At 42.0% G+C, this 26,095-nt stretch overlaps 1 protein-coding gene across 3 annotated transcripts in view; it reads left to right on the top strand.

Moving 5' to 3' along the window:
* Nep1 (M13 family metallopeptidase neprilysin 1) overlaps window positions 1-26,095 on the top strand; it is a 150,480-nt gene that overhangs the window by 88,088 nt on the left and 36,297 nt on the right. For all 3 annotated transcript variants that reach the window (XM_019052753.2, XM_072296341.1, XM_072296342.1), the window contains one exon: window positions 476-687. In XM_019052753.2, the coding sequence (XP_018908298.2) occupies window positions 476-687 (212 nt within the window). The remainder of the gene's footprint in view (window positions 1-475; window positions 688-26,095) is intronic.

The raw sequence follows: 26,095 nt of genomic DNA, 5'->3' as shown, positions 1-26,095 counted from the left end.
ATTCCTCAAAAGGAACTCAAATTGGCGCTTAGTTCCGTTTGATAGAAATACATCCATTTTTACCTCTTCCTGGCTGCCTTTGTCCTTGCAAGCGCAGTTCGCAGAACTTACCTAACGGGCGATTAACTTCAACCAACTGGTTCGCGGAAAGAGTTAATTAACCGAAATATATTAAGTTCTTGGAACAAGTTCGCCCGAAGTTCTTCAAATCGCGCTCGTGTGGAAAAGGCCTCAGTACTTCGATCATAAAGAGTGACGCTAAAAACTTAAATTTGTCTCATAAATTAACTTTTATTAGAGCTCTACGCCTTTAGAAAGCTTTCAGAATACTTCCAAATTCCTGGTAAGATGGGTCGATGATTTTTGAAGAATCTTTTGGTGGCAAATTTTCTCTAGGGTGTCGGCAATTGGGTAGTATACCTACTTTTAGGACCCCCAACTTAACCATTTAACCGGTGCTGCGTCCAAATTTTAGGTGTCTCTAGCGGAAGTTGATCGTCATGATTCCAGTTCGCAGTACACGAAACTTACCGTCAGAGAATTGCAGCAGCTCGTTCCGCAGCTCAACTGGTTGGAGCTCTTGTCTACGTTCTTGGAGGCAAGCATCAATGAAAACGAACTCGTGGTCAGCTACTCAATGCCATACTTCATTGAAATGGGGAAGCTATTTAAAAGGACGGACAGACGGTAAGAATCTTCCTACTTTTAACTGGCAAGAGTACTTATTTCTTGTGAAGAAAGTGTACTATTTGTGTATTTATATATAGTGTACAGTAGAGTGTATACAGAGTATATAAGTAGCGCACATAAAGCATAAGTATACAGGGTGTCTCGCGAAAAAGGAGCCACCTGGAGTATTTGATGAACGCGTCGGAATTTCAGAAAACGGTAAAAGATGTGTTCGTTTACATCGAGGGGTACACCTTTTGGCGTATTTCTTATATTTCCAAACCGCAGGAGAGGCGCGGGGTGGGGGATACCGTACCTCCCCCCCCCCCCCCGTAAATCGAAATTTTCAAATGGCACCCCTGTTTTTTTTATTTCAGAAATCAATTCTACAGAAAAAACAAGCCACACTGTCCAAACCGGATGTAAATCGGACAATTTTTCAGCGATTGGCAGAGGTTGAAACATTTTTTTCATCCTCTTCCCTGGTAAAAATGGCAAGTGTTAGGTCAGTGAATTTTCCACTGAGGTCAGTGCAATTTGCTCTGAGGTCAGTTCAGTTTTCTCTGACGTAAGTGTTAAAGCACTTACCCAAGAAGTCAGCACTGAGGTAAGAGGCACTGACGTCGGGAGAAAGACTTACCTAAGTGCAGAGATGTCTCTGAGGTAAGCGGGACTGAGGTCAGGACTTGGTTCAGAGGGTAAGTCTCTGACATCAATCTTAATCGAACCGCACTCACTCCCAAAAAGTAGAGATGGCTCCCCCTTCCCCCACCCTATTTCATTTTCGTGGGGGAATATTTCCTCGGGACACGGGGACCACAAACTTTATCTTTCAGAGAGGCATATTTTGTAGAAGGTGGGATTTTCTAAGAGGGAAGGAAAACTAGTTTAAGTAGCCACACTCTTGAATAATTTGTTTTACCCTCTTCGTTTAAGATGGCACTTAAATAATTAAAACACAACAAAAAATGAGATCGATAAAAATATTATCACCGCTAAAATATGTATTTAGATATATTTATTTAAGCATTATTATTTTTTTATAAAAAAAAATAGTTTTAAATTTGGTTTTAATTTTTCTCAGTTTTAACTGTTTTTAAAATGTTTCAGTCTCAATTTTTTTTAAAATTTTCCTACTTTATTTTCAATTCTTTTCTAACTTTTTTACTCCTTTACTTTCAATTTTTGTATCTGCTAATTTATATTTTTTGTATAATTTCAACTTTCATTATTTTTTTTGCATCATTAGCTTTAATTTTGAATTTTAGTGCGATCCATTTTTTTTTTCAAAGAAACGTAACTTACAAAACTTCATTTACATGTTGATTGATTAAAAAAGAATAATAGAAAAATTAAGTATCGGATTCACATTCAAAGACAAAATCATCATTTGCTGGCAAAATTACCCCAATGGGGGCCCTGAAATGGTAAAATTACGCCCCTAACACGTACACGCGCAGGTAGTGTAGTGGTTCAATCGCTAGGATGATCACCGAAGTTAAGTTACGTCGGGCGTAGTTAGTACTTAGATTGGAGACCGCATGGGAACGAGCGATGTCCCCTGAAGATTGTGATACTTGCTTGGGATTGAAAACTCACAGCAGCCCTCCCTGATCGTCAAATAGTGACTTAACGTACCTGGCAGATCGGTAATTAACGAAATTTTTGCCTGTACAGTATTTCTGGGAGTTTCCACTCCGCTTACGTCTGAGACACTTAGGTCAGTGCCACTTACATCAGAGGCACTTGCCTTTGGAACAGACCTAACACTGAGGTAGCAGATCAGCGCCCGGCAGCACTGACATCAGTGCTTAGGTCTGTTCCAAAGGCAAGTGCTACTGATCTGAGCACTTGCCATTTTTACCAGGGTTTTCAATCATTCCCCACGCTCAAGTGAATTGCCGTATCAAACCAAGCTCTCCGCTAAAAAATTCTTAAACATTTCACTTTCGAAAAAAAAAAAAAGTGGTGTACTCGGAGACTGGAGCACACGGAGCCCTTTTTCGCGATTTTGAAATGCGTTTTACCGAACATTTCCAAGGGCCGCTCATCGGGAGGGAGTAGTAAGTGTTTGACACGAATTATTATTTTCTTTCCCAAGCATAAGAAACCATGTCGATGAAGAAACAGCTAAGTAGAAAAACAAATGAATTACCTTTTTTTAGGTGGGTTTCAATGAAGAGCCCCATTTGCCCAATCTGTTCGGTCCGCGGTTATTAAGTTACCTATCCATCATATATGATGGAAATTCCCGTATCTGCCTCCTGACAACGTGCTCTCTAGGGTTAAGAGGCTCCGCTGAGAGGAGAACTGCCTTCCAATCCCAATTGCAGGCTCCCAAAAATATGACATTGTTGGGGCGCAAGAAAGGCGGGGTCGAAATTGGAATCCCACTTTTATATTGGGGCGACGGGTCACTTCACCTGCGACGTCTCGCGACAATCGTGGATGAATTGGACTGCATTTTGCAATTTGGAACTATAAAATCTGGCTCTTCTGGAAAAACACGTATGTGCATAGGGAAACTAATGGCACATACGTAGTTTTTAAACCGGGCTATAATTTATAGCTCCAAATTGCAAAATGTAGTCCAATTGATCCGTCAAATTCTCACTCAAAACCCGACCGCTCCGCACCGGCACTTTTCAGCGCCGCTTGTAGCTTCGCCTTCGAGGATTTGAGCGAGGGTTGCCTATATGAAATAATGGGGACAACAAAGAGAAGAAGGGATTTCGCTTCGTACAGATAAAACAAAAAAGCATCCAAACAAAATCTCAAATATCAAATCAACTATCAATCCGTCCTTCGCGGCGGGAGGTCGGCACCGGACTATCAGACTACAGTGCGGTCCCTCGCTGGTTGCCCGTGAGCTCTAGCGGCCCCCTCCCGATCGCCGCTCAGCACCGCGCATGTGCGCCGTCACCCTCTCCTCCCTCGCGGCAGCGGGGAGTATCACAATATCATGTGGACCAAAATAGTAATATCAATGTCCAATTAGAAAAAAACTAACAGACGAAAGTATTTTGCTTTTTATGTGGGTGCGCGATTTATTTAGCATTCATTTTACGTCAGCTATTCTAGCGGAATCTTTTTTGTTAATTTAGCGTGCTCTAATTTAACTGATGATCAGTAAAAGTCTACTTTGAGGGTAAACCGTTTGAAGCGACAACGGCAGAAAGCCAGAATACAGCCAGGGTGATTTATGAATCCCTTCAACCTCCTTCAACTTTTTACCTCACCGAGGTCAAGATTTGACACTTTGAGGGTTTTCTTAAGTAGGGTGAAAATGCCGATCCTAGCACAGTAAAATGTCCAACAGCGTTGCACGATGGTGCAGAAAAATACGAATTAAATTACAGTGTTGTATGGCGGGTATTGTTCAATATGGTAACGCTGTAAAAAAGAAGTATGATTTGTTGCCCCTTCAATCTGCGGGTTATGCACTGGTGTAATATGGCCCCTTCAATCTGCGGGTTATGCGATGGTGTATTCTTCAAGATGGCGGTTATGCAACAGCGTTGCCGGACGGTGCACATAAATAAATGATTTATTTATGGGTGAAATTTTGCAACATCGAATTTTACAGTGTTGCCAGATGGTGCAAGAAATTAGTTAAATTTTATATACAATGTTGTCAGATTGTGCAAAAAATCGGATTTTTGGACTTGTGAAAATTTTCGGCTTCGATAGACCGTCTCCTCCAGTATGAGTCTGGTATCGGAGACTGGAGAGTAGGGTCTGATTCGGGAAATTAAAAATTTTTCGGAAAATTACCCTCCTCCTCCAATCGCCGCGGACCGATGCGATTCTTTTACACTATCGAAGATCGGAAAACTGTACGGACCGAATTTTGATACGAGTTTTTGTTTTCGAGATTACGGACTTGTAAAATTTTCTCATCGATAGACCATATCCTCCAGGATGGGTCTGGTATCGGAGACTGGAGAGTAGGGTCTGATTCGGGAATTTCAATTTTTAGTAGTGTGCGCTTGGAGATGCGTATCGGAACCTTGTGTTTTGGGATGAGCAACTGGGATTGGATATTGCAATGTTCAGTTTGATGAATCAACAATTTTTATTATTCTACAATTTGGTACAATAAATAGAAAATCATTTAAAGAAAAGAAAGCCACACAAGTTAAAATAATCCATGCTGATACATCCCAGTATCACCCGTTGGATATACATCGGGCGCAGAGACAGCGTTCTGAATAATTTTGGCGCACGGAAAAAAAAGATTTACTGAATTTAAGTAAACGCGTCTACTTGGATTTTTTACTTATTTCAAAACGGGTTTGACTTGGAAGAAACCAACGGTTTTCTTCATGTAAGACAACATGATTCGCTTGAGACAAGCGAATCGTGTTTTCTTAAATAAAATAAACGTTGTTTTAAAATAAGCCAACTTTTGCTTGAATGAAGAAACCAGTTTCTTTAAAATTAGTAAACGGGGTGAACGCCTTCTGAGTCCGGCCGTTGCCTCTTTTTAAGTCAACAGCATGCTTGGTAGAAGAAAATACGTTGTGTCGAAAGAAGAAACCGGTTTCCTCAAAATTAGCAAACGGGGCTAACTCCTTTCGAGGCGACCAGATGCAATTAGCAATACGCCCGTTGATTTTTTACAATTCAACAGTTTGCTTGGTACAGTGAAACACGTTGCGTTTAAAGAAGAAACCGGTTTCCTCAAAATTAGTAAACGGGGCGAACGCCCTCAGCGGGGGAGGATGCAATAAGCCAGACGCTGTTGCCTTCTTTTAACCCAACAGCTTGCTTGGTAGAAGAAAACACGTTGTGTCGAAAGAAGAAAACGGTTTCCTCAGAATTAGTAAACGGGGCGAACGCCCTCAGCGGGGGAGGATGCAATAAGCCAGACGCTGTTGCCTTCTTTTAACCCAACAGCTTGCTTGGTAGAAGAAAACACGTTGTGTCGAAAGAAGAAAACGGTTTCCTTAGAATTAGTAAACGGGGCGAACGCCCTCAGCGGGGGAGGATGCAATAAGCCGGACGCTGTTGCCTTTTAATAACCCAACAGCTTGTTTGATGAAAGAAAACACGGTACGTCAGAAGAAGAAACCAGTTACCTTAAAAGTGGTAAACGGAGTGAGTCCCTTCCGCGGGGAACGGATGCGGCATGGGACATGTGCGGTTGCCTACTTTCAATATAACATTTTGCTTCGAAGAAGAAACCAGTTTCCTTAAAATTAGTGAACCGGATGGTGACGCCTCCTATGAGAATGATACATGCAATTGCTGCCAGATGCCGTTAGCATCTGCTTAAACCAACACCATTTATGACGGAATAAAAGGAGACGGAAGTTAAAAAATCAAGATGCCCATTATATTTGTCTACAAAATAATTGTTCTTTAGGGAGAAATTTATTTAATGTGTCCTTTGAGAAATCACTCATATGCTCTGCGTCGACAAAAAATTAAATAAATAAAGAGGTAAAGAAGGAGAGGAAGAGGAAATATTTGCGTTGTTTTAAATAGATCGGCACTGTGTATTTGAAGTTTTAATTTTTATTTTTAAATGAAGGGGGCCTCATAAAGAGGACTTAAATACCAGTGGCGAGGCGTGCTTTGCGATACATCGATTGTAATGCCATTTAAACCTATGGAAACGGATCGATAAACAGGGTGTTCGCAGCGAACACCTTAATAATCGATTCTTTACCATAGGTGTAAATGGCATGACAATCGATAAATCGCAATTCATGCCACGCCACTGTTAAATACTTAAGTAGATTGAAGCCGGGAGTTTTTTGCATTGCCTCAGTTCAGTTTCATCGGACAATGTATTTCCTCACACTAAAAAATCGCAATTTTTTTTACTTATTTTCTTCCTTACTTTTCCTGTCCCGATGAATGAAAGATCCCTCGCAGATAGAATTAAAAACACTCAAAAAAAAAACTACGGCCCTGTGACCCGGTTGCTCTGGACACTGGTGATCCCGGCGTTAACGCGCTGTGCGCCAGCTAGTACTGGACCCAGCGGCCGGTGTCCCGTGGACCCCGCGCGGCCTTCATGGCCGTAAGACCGGTTAGGAGCCGAGCGTAAGTTACGGGTTTCAGGATCGGAGCCAACCGCTTCCACGGCCGTTGGCAGTGAGGTGAGATTCAGTTTTCGGAAAATGGCGTCACCATCAGATTAAAATTGAGACGGCTACGTGTATATTCGCAGAAAATTACAATATTTTACGTCAATGTTATTCAGTGCGTGAATTTAAAGTTGCCGCCAGCCTTGAACATTTTCGGGAGCGATCGCAGCCACCACTCAGCGTTGTTTATTGAGGTTAGAATCTAGTAAATTGCTTGTCATTGTTGGTCATTGCTCATTACGTGTGTTCGTTTTTCGTTTAATTTTGGAGGTTTTCGATATATTTTCTTGATTCTGTGCGGTGCACGATTGATTCTTAAGTTCTGTGTGATAACGCTTGTCAAATACTTTCGGAAATGCGACGAGAGTTAAGTGAAAATTGTCAGTTTTACCTACACACTGAGCTCATATCCTCTCCTCCTGTAAGTTCGTTTGCAATTCACTTATTTTCCCCCTACTAAGGGAAAGAACTTAAATCCAAGAAAAGCAATCAATTACCTGCCACGCATCTTCCCACAGAGTAAATTACCGCCACACTAAAATACTGATAATGTAGTCACAAGAATGTCTATTTACCGATTGCAACTTCATTGTGCCACCTTTGCTTGCTCATAAGATTGGGTTGATTTTTTATTCCATTTCAATCTAATCTCTGGCTTATACTTAAATGTTTTCAATTGAGAGTAGGTAGTATTTCACTCTCCGACATCCAACACCTCCCTTCTCTGTTGCCAAAATAGCTGTCCGCCAGCGGAAGCTATAAGCCAATCTTGCCTGCGTTGATTATCCGATAAGAGCCAGTGCAAACATTGTTGCTGTGAATATCTCTCTGATTCCATATCCCAATTCTAGGGAGCTCAGTGTACTGTAATAGTGGTAAAATTTTGTGTGAATCGCGCTTCAGTTTGCTGAAGGGAAGATCTACAATTTTAACAAGTGTGACAATTTTCGGTGGTATATTTCTTCGCTAATATTTTGTGGAAATTGTATCCGGTAGTTATTGCGGAGAGTTATATCTTGAAGTTTTGTCAACTTTTACTTCTGAATTTACACTTTGAAATATTCTCAACCTCATTTTCAAGATTCTGAAGCTTTTCTAGTCGTAAGGAGTAAAAATCTGTAAGTACCTAGACCTACGCCTGTGCTTTTCCTTTGTTAATCATTTGGGTGATTTCCTACTTTGCATTCGTATTTTTTATTGAGGGATGAACCAGGTTTTGTTTTTGACAAATGCTGAATTCTCATTGAGTGAAAGTAATTACATTTATTGAGAACGGGCTGCCAAGTGATAAAAATGATTTTTCAATTTACATTTTTCGCTGCAATGAGTTTTAGCAATTTATCATACCTTGGACAGTCTGTTCTACATTTAAAATAGGTAGCATGAATTTTTGATCTATCTACATTTGTTCCTTCCAGTGCTTCCCCAGTGCTTTATTTATTTCTACGAAGGCTTGCAACATTAAAGTTAGGTTTTTGAAAATTTCTCTTGATATCTCTACACGATGAATAAGCTAACATTCATATGCTGATTTTCTTTCTCAATAAGCATCATCTCTTCTCTAAGATTCATCTCTTTTCTCAAATTGACTTGCTGAACTATCAGCCTAGGAGTTCAAATCTCTCTTGATATCTGAAACATGATCAACAAGCTAACGTTCATATGCTCTTTTTCTTTCTTAGACATTGAATTATCCATCACTTTCCTGAAACTAAATTGTTATGAACTATCAACAAAGAAATATATACCTATTTTAAAAAGAAGGAAAGAAAAAAAATCTTGTTCAGAAATTGACACAAGATAATTCACTCAATGTTTAAAACTTTGCTGGAAAGTTTTTCTTTTCTAAGTATGTACTTTAATGGTGAATTTTCAGCTGTAGTTCCGAAAAAATCCACCACGTCGCGGACAGCGGCGGCGCGCAGAGCTCCGGCCGTCCAGCCCGTAAGTAGCGCCTAGAGCGCAAGCTGCCTATGCCGCTCGAGGCCGCGACTTACGGTTTTCATGTCCGTAGGACTCCGCATCGTCCCCGCACGTAGCAATCCGGCCGTCAGGCGCGTAGGCGAACGGTAGTGCCATATAGCCCATCCAGTCCGTGCTCCAGGTCCGCTGCTTATGGCCTCCACGGCCGGAGCTTTTTTTGTGTGAAGGGTCAAATAAAATGCATGCTTATGCTAAGGGCCGAGGAAGAAATTAAAAAATGTGGAGAGAATCATACTTTTCAGCATGTCACCCACCAAGTTGACAGATGAAGATAATCGAATAACTCTGCTGCTACGTAGTGTTTACACTGTTCAATATCGATTTTCCGGGTCCCTTTGATTTATGAACGCAACGATGGAGTGGATCGAAAACAAAATACAGTTTTTTCTGTATTTTCGAAAGGAATTTGCGAGTGCAAAATTGTTGATATTTAAAACTTTGATTCATTTGTGTCCGGGGAAATTTTGGGTCGAAGGGCCTGTCGGGACCGATCTTTCCGCCCCCCTCCCTCCACAGTCTTGTACGGATACTCATAAGAGCTCAACATTTTTTACCGTAATTGAAGCATTTGACCCTTTTTACCTTGTTTCCCTGCAAAATAGGGTGGATCCAGCACTTCTTTACCACCTTCCTATCAACTTTAGAGAGTGTAACGAAAATGAAGTGCAGCTATACAATAAAATATTAGAACGTCACGCGTGTGATTATGTAAACTGAGTAAAATATAAGAGTAATCGAAGATTGAACTTTTTTTATGAATAAATTGTGACTGTCCACGGAAAAAGATGCCTTAATCCAGAAAATCTCAAAGCTTATTTTTCAAATCTTATTTTTTAAAGTAAGGAATTAGAACTATTAATGTTTCTTTTATAGTGCTCACATTCATCCTTTTCCGCCCGATGTGAATTAATTAGAACTATTGAATAGAACTATTAATATTCTAATTGAAATAGAAAAGTCTAATAAATGGTCCAGAATAGTCTTGAATATTGTAATCGAATTGAATAGAACTAGTAATATTTACAAAATGTAACAATCTCAGTCATCAAAAATAAAAAGTTATTGTGTTACAAACATTTTCGAAGAGTTTCATTCTTTATTCTTATTTTTTTAAAGTCAGCGATTCTTCAAGAAAAAATTAAGAGAGAAAATTTTAAAAAAGGCGCATTGCTTTAAATTCTTTTTAAAGAGATTAAAAATTAATATAAAATGGGAAAGAAACAAAAATAAACGTAAAACAAGTGACAACAGTAACACGCGTATTTCTTTTATGCTCCAAATTCATCTTTTCGGGTTCAAAAAATCTTAACCCATCAGGTCTCACGCATATTCACTATCACAATAATGGTGAGAGCCTAAGTCAATGACTTACATAGTGTAAATTCGGCCGACGTAGACATAAGCCTCGATGGCTAAGTAGGTAGGGTGTTAGGTTCGTAAACTGTAGGTCCCAGGTTCAAATCCCGATAGGTAGGCCGAAATTTGCAAGTCGGTACTTGCCATGTCGAGTCTTCGATACTTGCAGATATACAATTGAAAATTTTTTTCATCAAAAATTCGATAAATTAAACCATTTTTTGCTATTATTGATCAATAATAATACATATGATATGGGTGCAGTGTGCATACCTGCAGTGACTATTTACTAAATTTAAAACAACAATTGGCTAGAAATAAGTAAACACGCCTGAGAGTTAGGCAACATCCATTCATGCCGGGCGTCCCCGTTTACTAATTTTAAGACAACAGTTGGTTTCAATACAATAAACGCGCATGCCCGTCCAACACGCCGTTTACTAATTTTAAACAAACCATTAACTTGAAGCCAGTAAATGCACGTGGGAGTTACGCAAATGTTTCCTATTTCTAAGTAAACAGTTTACCTAGATCAATACGACGGATACTCACTTCAAACCAACGATAATTTCTTAAATTTAGGAAATATTTTCACGGCATGGAATGTTTCCTTTTTTTAAGTAAACGCTTTCTTCTTTTAAGGGGACGTGGATCGTTGGATTGAGAAAACGCTATTTCTTGATCCAAGGTAACTCCGTTGTCTTAGTTCAAACCTCCGTTTCTTGTCGATACTTTTTAAGTATCCAGTTTACTTGGTCTAAGACGGCTCCGCCTTGTATTTAGGAAACATTTTGTTCAGTGCGCGCTCTAAGTTGTTCGAGAATTCACTTTTGCTTGTCAGAATGACTATAATAGAACATGTTACGAGAGACCAAGATTCCTCATTCTTGAGGAGTAAGTTTTGGAAGTTTTCGACGGTCATAGAGCGTCCCGGACTTCTGGAGAGTGGAAGGATTAGGTCTTTTTCCGAGAGCCGCTCTCCTCTCTCTGATGAACAATGCTATGCGAATCGCACTCAAAAGTCTGCATATCTTCCAGTCCCGTTCGTCTATTTTCTTGTACCCCTGCTTTAGGAAGTACATTATTTCGTGCTCGTCTGCGACACGTTCTAGGAGACTGCAAAATCTTTCCGTTATCTCAAGTAACCCATAACAACCGACGGGATCGGAAGTGTCTATTGAGCTGAGCTTAAGATGGTGAAACAACTTGTCAGGAAAAAGGAGTCGGGCAAACTTTTTCAATAGCTCTGCTCGCATTCCTGGAATCTTGTAAGAGAGAGCCTCATAAACCGTGTCCAAGGTGTTCATCGCTCGGACCGATTGCGATTTGAGGGTTGGAGCGTCCATACTTGACGAGTTCTTGTTTTGACGAGTTCTTGTTTTGACGAGTTCTTGTTGATCGATCACACTTCCTCGACACTATTTATACGTTCCCCGACTCGACTTGATAATTTTTCCCCACTTACATGAAAGCGTAGTTTTATGTTACTACTATATTTACTTTGAGGAAAATTATGACTCTACAGTTTCTTTCCGCTCGGTATGGAAACTATTTATTTGCCTCCGAGTAGAAATCTCGTCAGTCTCAGTTTGAGAAACCCTCATTAGAAACCCTCGAGCTTATAATAGTATTCACTTGTTCACTCTGAAATCTTTTCAACGAATAGAATCTTATAAACGAGAAAATAGTGTTGATTTTCTGTTCTGACGAAATCAGAAAACCTCGAGCTTATAATAGTATAAAACTTCGAGCTTATAATAGTTTTCAGTTGTTTACTCTGAAATCTTTTCAGTGAACACAATCTTACAAACGTAAATAAATTGTCGATTTTCTGTTTTGATGAAATCAGAAAACCTTGAGCTTATAATAATATTCAGTTGTTCGCTCTGAAATATTTTCAGTGAACTGAATCTTACGACGTAAAGATAGTGTAAATTACCTTTTCTTACCGACTCGGAAAACTTAGAGCTGAAAGTAGTATCTTTATCATGGCTGCCCAAGAACAAGCACAACAGATTGTTGAAACTTTCATCCAATGTGATATTTGTGATGGATTTTATAAACAAGGTGAAAAGCAACAAACAAATGCGCGGAACAAATTAAAAAGGAGGAGGGTATCAACGATGAAACGCATATTAAAAAGGAGCACAACGCGCTCATCCATTGTGATCTTTGTGATGAGTTTTATACGGAGGGAGAGAATCATTAGCAATCTCCCGAACACATTGGAAAGATGTCCACCATAAAAGACGCCTCATCACCTGCCCATGACAACGAAGATGAGAATCAGAAATATTGTGACACATGCAAAATATTATACGAGAAAAGAGAAAAACATGAAGAATCTGCAAGTTATATTTGTTTGAGACGAAAGTACCGATAGTGCAAGTCGAGACTGCTTGTCAAAGTAGGTTGAAAACATTTTTCATCACGAACCTCCAACCAGAGATTCTCATCATCGATGACTACTTACTATCAGCTAAAGACCTCGTGATTGGAAAAATTAAAGAAGAACTCACCGACGAGGCATTGAAGGTAAATATACTAGTTTACGCTGAATATGAGCAAGCTGACGATAAGAACAAGGAAGGAATGCAGTTGAAAAAGTTTAAGACTAAAGACGAAGCTATTTTCGCGTCAACGGATCTGGACGAGTATTATGAAAAGTTCAGGGCCAAGATCAAGAAAGAGTCATTCGATTTTCACATGAACGGATCCGGGTGGGTCCTGAAGAAGATACAGGGTATGGAGCTACGTGTCAACCGCTATTACGCGTTACATCGAGGAGGAACGCACGTTAAGGTGCCATTTTCAACGAAACATGTTGTCAATGTAAATAACGGTGAATCAGACGATTGTTTCCGGTGCGCAATGTTGGGAAAGTTCCTCCCAAGGGATGCGAAGGATAAACAACGTCCGGTAAAATATTTGGATCTGTTCGATCGTTACGATTTCTCGGACGTTCGATTCCCTACGAGTATACATGACATTGTCAAATTTGAGAAAAGGAACAACGTATCGGTTTCGGTATTTGGGCTCCGTAAGAGTTTGGCGTCCAACAAGAAAAAGTATACAGTTTACCCAATTAAAGTTGCCGACCCGGAAAGAGAGGACCACACCGACCTACTATGTCTCTCAACCCCCGTACCTTTAAGCTACCATTATTGTTGGATCAGTAACTTTGAACAACTTGTACGTAACCAGTTGACAAAATATCAACATCGTATCCACATATGCAAGAAATGCTTTACGCACATAAACTCGATGGAGCAATTGAGTCAACATACAGTTCTTTGCTCTTTAGTAAGCAAAGACGCATTCCTAGCTTCATTTCCAAACGAGCGATACCTCAAATTCGAAAATCACCATAAGGAAATAAAACATAATTACGTAATTTATGCAGATTCTGAAGCCTACTCAGAACAAATTTATGGTGACTCGGAGCATCCAGCGTCTGCGTATAGGCGACACATCTCAAATTCACACGCTTACCTCCTCGTCACGGACGATCCCGAATTTAAAATGTCGTAACCGAAACTGTACCGTGGCGAGGAGGCACATATCAAATTTGTGGACGGCATAATCACTCTGGTAGGAAGAATCAGTGGGAGTTACAATGACAAAGAGGGTAAAATACGAATGTCACATGAAGATCGAGCCACATTTGAAGCGGATCATGACCATCAAATGAGAGCGGGAGGGAAAACAAGGTCAAATTATCGAAAAGCCTTATGTTCAAATTGCAATCTTATTTTCCGACATGAAAAATGTGTCAGAGTCGTCCTGCACAATAGTAGTAGGTATGATTTCCACACGGTAGTGCTGGCTCTGAACAAGTATCCTCATCGCGTCGAAATAATACCACACACGGAGGGAAATTACATCAGCATGAAGGTCCATCCGGGTGACAGGTTTTCGATCAAGTTCATCGACTCGCTCCGCTTCCTCCCCGCATCGTTGGATAAACTGGTTCAGACGATCCCGCGCGAATCTTTCGTTCGCACGAGGAAGCTCACTCGCACAGACAATGAGTTCGATATGGTTTGTCGGAAAGTTCCGTTCCCGTACGATTACGTTGACAATCCAGCCAAGTTGAACGAGACGCGTCCACCACCGCGAGAGGCTTTCTTCAATACCCTGACTCAAACGCACACCTCCAAAGAGGAATACCAACGGTTTCTCCAAGGGTGGAAAACTTTCAATCCCCGTAATCTCGGCGAGTATTCAGATTTCTACTTGCGACTCGACCTGTGCCTCCTCACCGATGTGTTCGAGGAGTTCCAACTCTTTGGGATGAAAAACTACGGTTTGGACTGTGCCAACTACTTAACGCTACCCGGTTTCGCTTTCGACGCCTTCTTAAAAATAGCTAAAGCGAAAATCCAACTCTTCAATGATATGGATATGGTATTCATGATTATGAGCTCGATCCGAGGCGGGATAACACAGGTGGTAAAACGGCAAACTCTCGCAAACAATCCTTTGATACCGTATCAATTTGATCCTAAAATACCACTGAGCTATATACAATACTTAGATGTGACCGCACTGTACGCCCATACCATGAGCAAGCATCTACCCCACGATAACTACAGGTGGGTCCCGGAAGGAGAAGAGTTGGTAACTCTGGCGAAAACTATTATCGACCATCCCGACGACGCTCCTTCCGGGTATATACTGGATGTAGATATTGAATATCCAGAACACCTCCACGACCTGCACAAGGACCTTCCGTTCTTGTGCAGGAACGAAATACCAACATCGGGAGCGGGGAAATCGACGAAACTGTTAACAACCCTTACAGACAAAACTAATTATGTCATCCACTATGTAATGTTGAAAGAATCGCTCGGTCAAAGATTAAAACTCCTGCGGATCAACTGGGCCATCAAATTCCGTCAGGCTCCTTTCTTGGCACCCTTCATCGAGCTGAACGCCCGGTTGAGACGGGAGGCTACGAATCCGTTCCACCAAACGCTTCTGAAACGATGCAGCAACGCTTGCTACGGAAAATTTATCGAGAACCCGTTGAAGCGAAAGAATATTAAATTGGGTACAAACAGTAACCAGATATTGAAAGCCATCTCACGGGTCGATTTCATCGATTGCACGATTTTGGACGAAGAGTTGGTAGCAATCCATTTACGGAGAACACAGGTCGTCATAGACAGACCAATGGTAGTTGGTTTTTCAATCTTAGATCTGAGTAAAGTGCACATGTATCCATTCCACTATAATCACATGCTTAAGAAGTACAATCCCGACCAAGTTCAACTTCTCTATATGGATACGGACTCGTTTATTTACGAGTTGACTACACCGAACGTCTACGATGATATGATGTCAGGCCTACACATGTACGATACCTCCGACTTCCCAGAAGGACATCAATGTCGAAGCATGCAGAACCAAAAAGTGATGGGAACGTTCAAAGACGAAACGGCGGGTCGACCTATTGCCGAGTTCGTCACGCTGCGAGCGAAAATGTACACCTACCGATTCGCCGTCGGTCAAACTGAAAAACGAGCAAAAGGTGTATCAACGGGAGCGTTAAGATCGCTAAGCTTCGACAACTTCCTGAGCGTATTGCAGGATCCTGAATCGAGGATGAGCGATTCGATGCGTAGGATTGGGGCGCGCAAACATCAACTATACTCGTTCGAAACGAGGAAAAAAACTCTGTCCGGACTCGACGATAAACGTTGCATTCTATAGGACGGCGTGAACACTGTTCCTTGGGGTCATCGTGACATCAACGATCACTGCATGGTGGTTGAAAGTTGCGGAGCCGAGACCGAGTTGAGAAAAATCCCATAGGTTAGCGGTCTCACGTGCAGTCGAACTGTCACTTCTTCACCACCGAAATTGATCGCTCTTCCTTGTTGGTCTACTATATTAACGAGCAAACGTTGGATCTTATCGCCCAAGACCGGGTAGTAATGAATCGTCGACGGTTGCTCTACCATTTTGAATCCTGGTTCGATATCGGGAGCAAACCCATAAGTGTGATGTCCGCGCACCCCGTTCCCGTATCCACCGTCGGCGATGCTGCATTCGATGCATATCATGTTTACGGGCGAGATGTTGACGCGATAGTCAGCTTCGTGCCATTCGTCCGGTGCCAAGAGACGCTTTCCGCATTCGAGCACCTTACGTAAAGTGCCGGGTCTGCTGAAATCGATGCAGTACTTGGATTTGATGCTTACTTTAAGCGCACCGTTGTTCGCTTTGAGTTTGATAGCCTCCGCTCCGCCAAGTTCTTTCTGCAAGTATTCTTGTATACCCTCGATCTCGTAGGCTCCGATCGGGAACGAAATTCCAGAGTAATTCTCGTCGCGGCTCTCGGAGTAGAAAAGCAGTCTGTTCGTTTTGTCGATGTTCGGGATGGAATAATAAGTTACAAAACCCGTCAGACCGATCTCGCTAGGTCCGAACAACTCGAGAGGTCTAGGCAGTGCAAACTCGAAAACGTTGCTCCTCCATGTCAACATGAACGTGTGTCATCTTTTATTAGTCTCCATATTTGGTTTCGAATACTATATATTCCTGGTTTGTACGAGCCATTCTAAACACCGTTTCCCGCAGACGCTCGAGTTGAAATTTTGTTCGCTATCATAATTGTATCCTATTGTCGTCGTCGTCGTTGAGCTACCGCGTGAGCGTAAAATGTATCGCGTAATTTCAACGGGTGGTTGTAGATCATCGAAGCTGTCGTAGTACAATGCATTACCGCTCTATGAAATCCGGTACGCTGTCCAATGTCTACCGAGTCCATCGCTTCGGTCCAGATTGACGCTACCACACTCGGGACGTTTGGCGTTCATAATTGTCCTGTCGCAGTGATTCTCAAGTCAACGTCCGTCATCGCTCGGCACGGGAGCTCACGGATCAGTTTAAATTCTTACGGCAAGGTCTCTAGTAAAGTCCGTAATCTTCACGGTACGGTCGCAAGTACAATCCTTCACCGAAGTGGATATTCTTCTTCAAAGATCCTTCGATGACCGTCTTGATCATTTTCGCTACCGGTGTGATTGTTCGCGCGGCCAGACCGATACTCGTCAGGAGATTCTTGACTCCGGCACCCGTCTTCGGGATAGCCAAGATTCGCTCCGCCGATTTCTTCTTCATCTTCTTCTTCGACGCTCCGGCACCCGTCTTTGGGAGAGCCAAGATTCGCGCGATTGTCCGCTCCGCCGGTTTCGTCTTCTTCAACGCTATCTTTTTCTTCTTCTTCTTCTTAGGTTTCGGTTTTTTCGCTGGCACTGTCTTGTTTAGTCCAATTCCGAGTTTGGCTTTCAGTTTCACAGCGTTCGTTACGGCGTATGCTGCCGCTCTTTCACCCAACGATGAGTCGGACGCTTTCACACGTTCCCAAGCTCTGTCCGCAAGTATGAGATTGGCTTTGTTCCTCTCGGTGGTGTCTTTGGTCTTACTCTAAGCGATGTCGTGGGACTTGCAAGCTTCGTCGAGCGGATTTATACCCGGATCTCCGCGTTTCAATCGTTCTGCGAGGCGAGTGCCCGGTCCGCAGTACCTGTAGTCGCCCGGCAAGTGTAGTTCGAACGGTAGTGAATTTATCAACGAGTTTAACAGTCCACGTCCTCGATTAGTTTTGCTGCAAGTTGATAAAATTCTCGGTGACATACTCTGACAAAAATGTCCATACTATTTATACGGAGAAGTAAAAAAAAAAAATAACTGTCCGATAAAATAGGGAACGAATACGATGCGACTCGTCAAGCAAAGAAAGTCACTGCGAGTCCGGAACCTCGACAAACGGAAGAAGCAAAATGAAAACCGACGACAACGACGACGACACAGTGAACTGTTACCGGACAGTATCCGTTGCATCGTTTGCGGACCGTCCAACTGCGGTAAAACAAACGTGGTGGCTTGCTTGCTACAACATCCGAACGGATTGAAGTTCCGCAACGTGTACCTGTACTCCAAGACACCGTCCATACCCAAGTACGAATAACTGCGTCAGATATTCGACGGAATCGACGGTCTCGGATACACCGTCTATTCAGACACGGCCGAGATTGTTCCACCAAACGATGCCGCATCGGACTCGGTCTTCATTTTCGATGATGTCGCTCGTGACTAACAAAATGCGGGATGATTTCAGTATGGGAAGGCACAGCTCGGTCGACAGTTTCTACTTGTGTTAAACGTATTCTCGCATACCGAAACAATTGATTCGTGATAACGCTAACCTGTTCGTAGTTTTCAAACAGGATAATACAAACTTGCGACACATCTACGACGATCACGTCAACACAGATTTCACTTTCGAAGATTTCAGACATAACTGCTCGGTGTGCTGGCACGACAAGTATAGGATTTTAGTCATCGATAAAGATAGTAATAAGAACGAGGGAAGGTACCGGAAAGGATTCGATACTTATATTGAACAAGATGGATAACTTATCGTTGTCGGCGATCGCTCAGAAATACGGTAGTATCGATAAAATCCGTCAAGATATCAAACGATATCAAGTTAAATACCATTCGCACCGGAGAGGCGGACGCTCAGGTGACGTTGAAGAAAGTTTTCAAACCGTTTACAGATCCGCTCGCAGCGTTGCAGAAAACTGTGTCGTCAACTCCCGGACTTGTCGCTGCTCCTCAGGAGAAGAAAACCAAGATCGAACCTTCAAAATCGGAAATGAAAGATAAAACAATGTTCGTCGATAGTTTATTTGCTTCGTACGGATCACCAAAAAATATGAACAATGATGATGATGACTCAAAGGAGGAGGAGGAGGAGTGGGAGGAGGATGAGGGGGAGGAGGAGGAGGAGGAGGAGGAGGAGGAGGAGGAGAAGTAGGATGATGATGAAGACGAAGAATCGTTACAAGATCCAACGGATGAAGAACAAACAACGGGTCGCACTGAAGACGACGATTCTCGAGGCACGACCACTGCTCTGAACGTACAGTTCTACTTGAACGAATTGGAAAAACATCCGAAAGTGTCCGATACCGCGTATTTTGTGCAGAAAGCAATCGACGGAAACTTTCTTATCGGAAACCGAACCATTAGTTTCGATTCGGACGGACGACTAATCTTGGAAGGTGGCGACAACGATGATGAAGAGGTGTTCGAACCAACACCCCGGTTCTTGGAGCTCCTTTTTAAGAAACATCCGCGTAATTACACAGCAGATGATCACGCTAAATTCTAACGAGTAGTTACGCTCACCAATGCGCATCGTTGGGATAATCATCCACACGGTAGACCCATGTCGAACCGCAGTCGTAAATACCGCGATCTCATCAAACCTTTGGTCACCACGTGAAAAATTGAAGAAAGGCTCCGGTATCAAAATTCATCGTGCGAAACGGGAACTCGTCAATCGGGACGATCCGCACGAGTTAGTCCAACGTCTCGTTTTACTTGTAGCTTCGAAACAAGCTGGTCACACCGATCACGATCGTGAAGTCCTGAGTATCGTCGAAGAGCTTCGCGAAGCGGATTACATCCACTAAATATAGGTTCCGCACAAAAATGAGTCACACCGATCGGTTTGGAAGAACGAAAGGGGCTTACGTTCGCAACACGAAGCAAGGTCCCAAAGGTGACGGTTTCTTACTGGACCCCGACGGGAATTATCTCGTATCTAACAAACGGATCCGACAACTGCAATATCCCGAAGAGGATACCGACGCTGTGAACAAACAATGGACAGACTCGAGGTGGACCGAAGCTATAAATTTAGCACAGCTTTGTTTGGAGAAAATGGAAGAATACAAAAATATCATGCAACGACTCGAGACGAAATTATCACGACTGGAAAATAGGATCAATCAATTAGAGGTTGTGAATCGAGCGAAAGGAAAATAGTGTTGCGATGAGTCACACCGGAACAAACGGCTTCGTCAAGTGCAAGATCCCGAAAGCGATAAGGATGCGGTGAACAAACGATGGTCCGAACGGAAGTGGAAGGAAGCCATGAAATCAGGTCAACACTGTCTGGAACGTATCCACCAACTTCAGCAATCTTACAACCGTCTGGCTAAAATAGTAGCATCGAAACAGCATTTGAATCGAGAGAGCGGACGACGACGACGTCGACGGTAAATATCATGTCGGCAGAAAAACGTGGGATCGTAGAGGAGTTTTATAAACCTGCACGACGAAACTATCCGCGTCGTAAAGTACGGATTCTCGAATTGTTCGATTTTTGGCAAGCCGATCTCGTCGAGATGCAACCGTACACCTCGGTCAATGAAGTATACAGATATCTCCTCACCGTCATCGACGCGTGCTCGAAAAAGGCGTGGGCCGAACCGCTCGAATCGAAAACGGCCACGGATGTCACTCATGCCATGCAACGCGTTCTCAAAGCAGTCGGAAAGTCACCGAAACATTTACAAGTCGATACAGGCTCGGAATTCTACAACTCCAAATGTCAAGCATTGATGAAGCGTCACAAGATCAATATGTACAGCTTGTACTCGACAACTAAAGCCTCTATTGTGGAGCGATTCAACCGAACGCTCAAAACGAAGATGTGGAAAGAGTTCAGCGCGCAAGGATCGTACAAGTGGGTAGATCTTTTACCGAAACTCATCCGTGAATATAACGAGAGCGTTCATCGCACCATCGGGATGAAACCAATCGATGTCACCGAAAAGGATGTACCGATGATCCTGCAAAAGCTTCGTGGGCCGCCGCTGAGTGAAACCGAAAAGAGACGTCTGGCCAGACGAAAACTGAAAGTCGGTGATCACGTCTGAATCTCGAGACTCAAAGCCATGTTCGAGAAAGGATACACACCGAATTGGAGCAAGGAAATTTTCAAGATTGTCAGCGTCAATCCGACCGTTCCGATCACGTACGATCTGAAAGACGCGCTTGATACGATCATCAAAGGAAAATTCTACCGCGAAAAACTCCAACCCACCAACTATAAGGATACGTTCCTGGTGGAGAAAATTCTGCGTCGCAAGAAAAACCAGGTCTTTGTCAAATGGTTGGGTCTGGACGCGAGTCACAACAGTTGGATCGATAGTAAGGATTTCGTATAAATAGTATGCATTCTCTTCTCAGTATCGCAAAGAAGAAATCATGATCGATAAAACAATTCTCAGCACTTTCATCATCATCGTAACCGTCTTTGGAGTGAAATCCACAATGGTGGAGGAAAACTCATCCGAAGCAAACATTACAATGTGCCCGGGCTATCCGGAAATCAAATGCGCACCCTCTACCTTGACGGACGTTCAAGAATCATCTTGAGTTTACTGGCGCTTATTTGCTTCGCTCCGTACCTGTACTCCAAGTACCTATCATCCGACTGCAAGTTCCATTTCACCAGGATGTCCCGTGAGAAGAACAATCGGAAAATCGATGACATAAGTGTCGATCTAAAGTTCGGAGATGGAAAAGGAATCGACGTTTGTGGTTGACAACCCTAATGTTTTTTAAACGCGGAAGTTTCTTGAATGCGTGCGTTTTCGAAACGCGAACTGTTTGAAACTGCAACAGTAAATTTCCACAAAAAAAAAAAAATTTTTTGATTCATCAAACTGAACATTGCAAGAACCAATCCCAGTTGCTCAACCCCCCCCCCCCCAAAAAAAAAAAAAAAAAATTGAAATTCCCGAATCAGACTCTACTCTCCAGTCTCCGATACCAGGCCCATACTGGAGGAGACGGTCCATCGAAGCCGAAAGTTTTTCAAGTCTGAAAATCTGAAGTTTTTGCACAATCTGACAACATTGTACCCAAAAATTAACTAATTTCCTGCACCATCTGGCTACACTGTAAAATTCGATGCTGCAAAATTTCACCCATAAATAAATCATTTATTTATGTGCACCGTCCGGCAACGCTGTTGCATAACCACCATCTTGAGGATATACACCATTGCATAACCCGCAGATCGAAGGGGCCACATTACACCATTGCATAACCCGCATATTGAAGGGGCAACATACAATACTTCTTTTTTACAGCGTCGCCAAATTGTACAATAATTACCATACAACACTGTAATTTAATTCGTATTTTTCTGCACCATCGTGCAACCATGTTGGACATTTAATTGTGCTAAGACCGGCATTTTCACCCTACTTTCTTAGGGTTGGTAATAGGAACTACTTTTTGCCCCTCCCCTAAAACTTTTTTCGGACCCCCCTTGCGATACCCCGTTTGTAAGAGGATGAAAAAGACAACTTATCTGGTAAACCCTAAGTCATATCTCCAACCATTGCAACTGGTGTCAAAGTTTAAAATGGCCAAAAATTGGCATCGGTCTTTTGTAGGTGGATTTGCCTGACACCCAATGGATCAGTTGCGCCGGTCACAGAATCGTGTTTTGATGCTTGATTCTTGTAGATTGGATAAAAATAATAAGATCTGTCCCAACTGCGACTTTCTACGTTGAATATTAACTGAAGTATTGGCCTTTGAAAAGTCGGATGTTTGGCGTTATCCGCCGCGGTAGTGCACCCTTGGTTTCTTCCACCTTGTTTTCATCAATCGGTGTGACGCACATTTGACAGTCCCTAGTTGCAGAGTTATATAAAAAAAAATTTTTTTTAAGTATAAACCGTAAATAACCACAAGCTAAAGATAATTCATTGTTTATATAATGGGTGTAAAGTTTTGTAGTTAAAAGTTTACATTATTAATAAACTTTTTATGTAACCCTTAGTATAAAAGTTATAAAACCGAATTCAAACAGTGTATAAAATGGATTTTCATAATTTTTCCTGGTTGGTAGCGCACTCTAGTTATGAAGTGTGCAAGTTTTTTTAGGTGGTAGCGCCCTCTAGTTGTGAGGTGTATAAGTTTTCTGAAGATACATCACACATTTATTTTTCGGATATAACCTTCGCATTCAGATGTTACACAGATTAATTAGACACAAGAGACATGCCACATATTAAATACAAATTAATTGACTGGCCAATTCAGCGTAAAATCTTCGTGGTCCTGTGAAGATCTGAACCCGCGACGCGACGCCAGGGTTATGCGCCAGACACGCTACCAACTGAGGTAACGGAGCTCCTCGGCAGGTTCGCCGAATTATCCCCTTATAACTCGTTTTGGAGCCACTAATACCTCTAATAATACCTATCCCACGCAGTCCGAGAGTCGAGGGTGTTTATTTAAACACTCCAAGTGGATAACCGGAGTACTCTGGTCGAAAAGTTTTGTTTCACCGAAACACACTACTGGTAGAAACTTACTCACTTTTCGATTCAAAGAGACACGCAGACTGCAGTGTCTAGAACAAACTGCCGTAGTGTTTATATTACCCGCATTTTTTATAGGTCGCTCGTGTTAAAAAAACAGAGTGTGTTTGCAACTACCCGTGCTTATGTATATAAAAATCGTGCAAACAATTCTGTCCGCCCTAACATGCCAAACACTAGCGCTTGAAAGTTTTAACAGTGTTTTAAAAATATTTTATATAACAATTATATTAAGTAATATATAAAATGCTCATTTACAATGTAAACTAAAAAACTTTACATCCGTTATGTAGAATAGTTGCTATCCTTTACTGATGAAAATGAGATAGGTATACGTGAAGGTCATTCAGATCATTTATAAAGGGTGTTCGAAAAGTCCCCTCCCCCCCTCTAACTTTTGACCCAATTGAGGTAGAGATTTGAAACTTGGAGGGTGTTCCTAGATCAAAGGGAGCTACTTTTTGACCCCCCCCCCAAAAAAAATTTTGGGGGTGCTCCCCCTTGGCGGGGTTACGGACCCTAACTTTTTTTTTTCAAATGGGAAGACCCCCTTTGTGATACCTCGTTCGAAAGAGCATAAAAAAAGAAAAATTTTCGCGCAAACCCGAAGTCATTATCTCAAACCGTTTCAAAATGGCGGCCGGTCAGAGTTCAAAATGGCCGAAAATTGGCACCTCTGCTATTTGCGGATGGATTTGCTTGAAACTCGGAATTTAGGGGTATTTTGGCACGAAAAAAAAACGAATTTGACGTTAGATTTATAAAAAAACCCTAATTTTTTAAAATGGCCGCCAGTTTAGGCTCAAAGTGGCCGAAAATTTGACAAACTCGATTTCTTGCTAATTGATTCACCTGAAATTCGGTATCTGGGGGTATTTTGACCCGAGAACTAATTCGACGTTACATTTTTCAAAATGGCCGCCGATTAAAGTTCAAAATGGTCAACAATTGGCAACCTCGACTTTTCGCCGATGGATTCGCCTGAAACTCAGCTTATCGTTTTTTTCCTACCCAGATACCCCCAAACACCGAAATTCAGGCGAATCCATCGGCAAAAAGTCGAGGTTCCCAATTGTTGACCATTTTGAACTTTAATCGGCGGCCATTTTGAAAAATTAGGGTTTGTTAAAAAATCTAACGTTGAATTGGTTCTTCTCGGGTTCTCTACCTGAAATTTGGTATCTGGAGGTATTTTGACCCGAGAAGAACTAATTCAACGTTAGATTTTTAAACAAACCCTAATTTTTCAAAATGGCCGCCGATTAAAGTTCAAAATGGTCAACAATTGGAAACCTCGACTTTTTGCCGATGGATTCGCCTGAATTTCGGTGTTTGGGGGTATCTGGGTAGGAAAAAAACGATAAGCTGAGTTTCAGGCGAATCCATCGGCAAAAAGTCGAGGTTGGCAATTGTTGACCATTTTGAACTTTAATCGGCGGCCATTTTGAAAAATGTAACGTCGAATTAGTTCTCGGGTCAAAATACCCCCAGATACCGAATTTCAGGTGAATCAATTAGCAAAAAATCGAGTTTGTCAAATTTTCGGCCACTTTGAGCCTAAACTGGCGGCCATTTTAAAAAATTAGGGTTGTTTTAAAAATCTAACGTCAAATTCGTTTTTTCGTGCTAAAATACCCCTAGATACCGAGTTTCAAGCAAATCCATGTTCAAATAGCAGAGGTGCCAATTTTCGGCCATTTTGAACTTTGACCGGCCGCCATTTTGAAACGGTTTGAGATAATGACTTCGGGTTTGCGCGAAAATTTTTCTTTTTTTATGCTCTTTCGAACGAGGTATCACAAAGGGGGTCTTCCCATTTGAAAAAAAAAAGTTAGGGTCCGTAACCCTCCCCCCCCCAAGGGGAGCCCCCCCCCCCAAAAAAAAATTGGGGGGGGGGGGGTCAAAAAGTAGCTCCCTTTGATCTAAGAACACCCTCCAAGTTGCAAATCTCTACCTCATTTAGGTCAAAAGTTAGAGGGGGGGGGGACTTTTCGAACACCCTGTATAACAGTTATATTAAGCAAATTAAGCAAAAGGATACTATGCGTTTAAAGAAAATTTATAAAAACCCCTCCTCAATTATATAAATTTTATATAAACGTTATCTTCTGCAAATATGAATAATTATTTTCGTGAGCATTTTATATAAAACTTATATAGACTATATTGTTTTAGTTTATACAGGGTGTTCGAAAAGTCCCCTCTCCCCTCTAACTTTTGACCTAATTGAGGTAGAGATTTGTCACTTGGAGGGTGTTCCTAGATCAAAGAATACCGAGATCAATATATAAACTTTATATAAACGTTATCTTCTGAAAATATGAATAATTATTTTTGTGAGCATTTTATATAAAACTTATATAGACTATATTGTGTTAGTTTATACAGGGTGTTCGAAAAGTCCCCTCCCCCCCTCTAACTTTTGACCTAAATGAGGTAGAGATTTGAAACTTGGAGGGTGTTCTTAGATTAAAGGGAGCTACTTTTTGACCCCCCCCCAATTTTTTTTTTGGGGGGGGCCTCCCCTTGGGGGGGGGGTTACGGACCCTAACTTTTTTTTTTCAAATGGGAAGACCCCCTTTGTGATACCTCGTTCGAAAGAGCATAAAAAAAGAAAAATTTTCGCGCAAACCCGAAGTCATTATCTCAAACCGTTTCAAAATGGCGGCCGGTCAAAGTTCAAAATGGCCGAAAATTGGCACCTCTGCTATTTGAACATGGATTTGCTTGAAACTCGGTATCAGGGGGTATTCTAGCACGGGAAAAACGAATTTGACGTTA

The sequence above is a fragment of the Bemisia tabaci genome, chromosome 2 (genome assembly GCF_918797505.1).
Source record: "Bemisia tabaci chromosome 2, PGI_BMITA_v3".
NCBI classification, from domain to species: Eukaryota; Metazoa; Arthropoda; class Insecta; order Hemiptera; family Aleyrodidae; genus Bemisia; species Bemisia tabaci.
The sequence above is the reverse complement of the archived record's forward strand: the minus strand, read 5'-3'. Positions and strand labels throughout refer to the sequence as shown.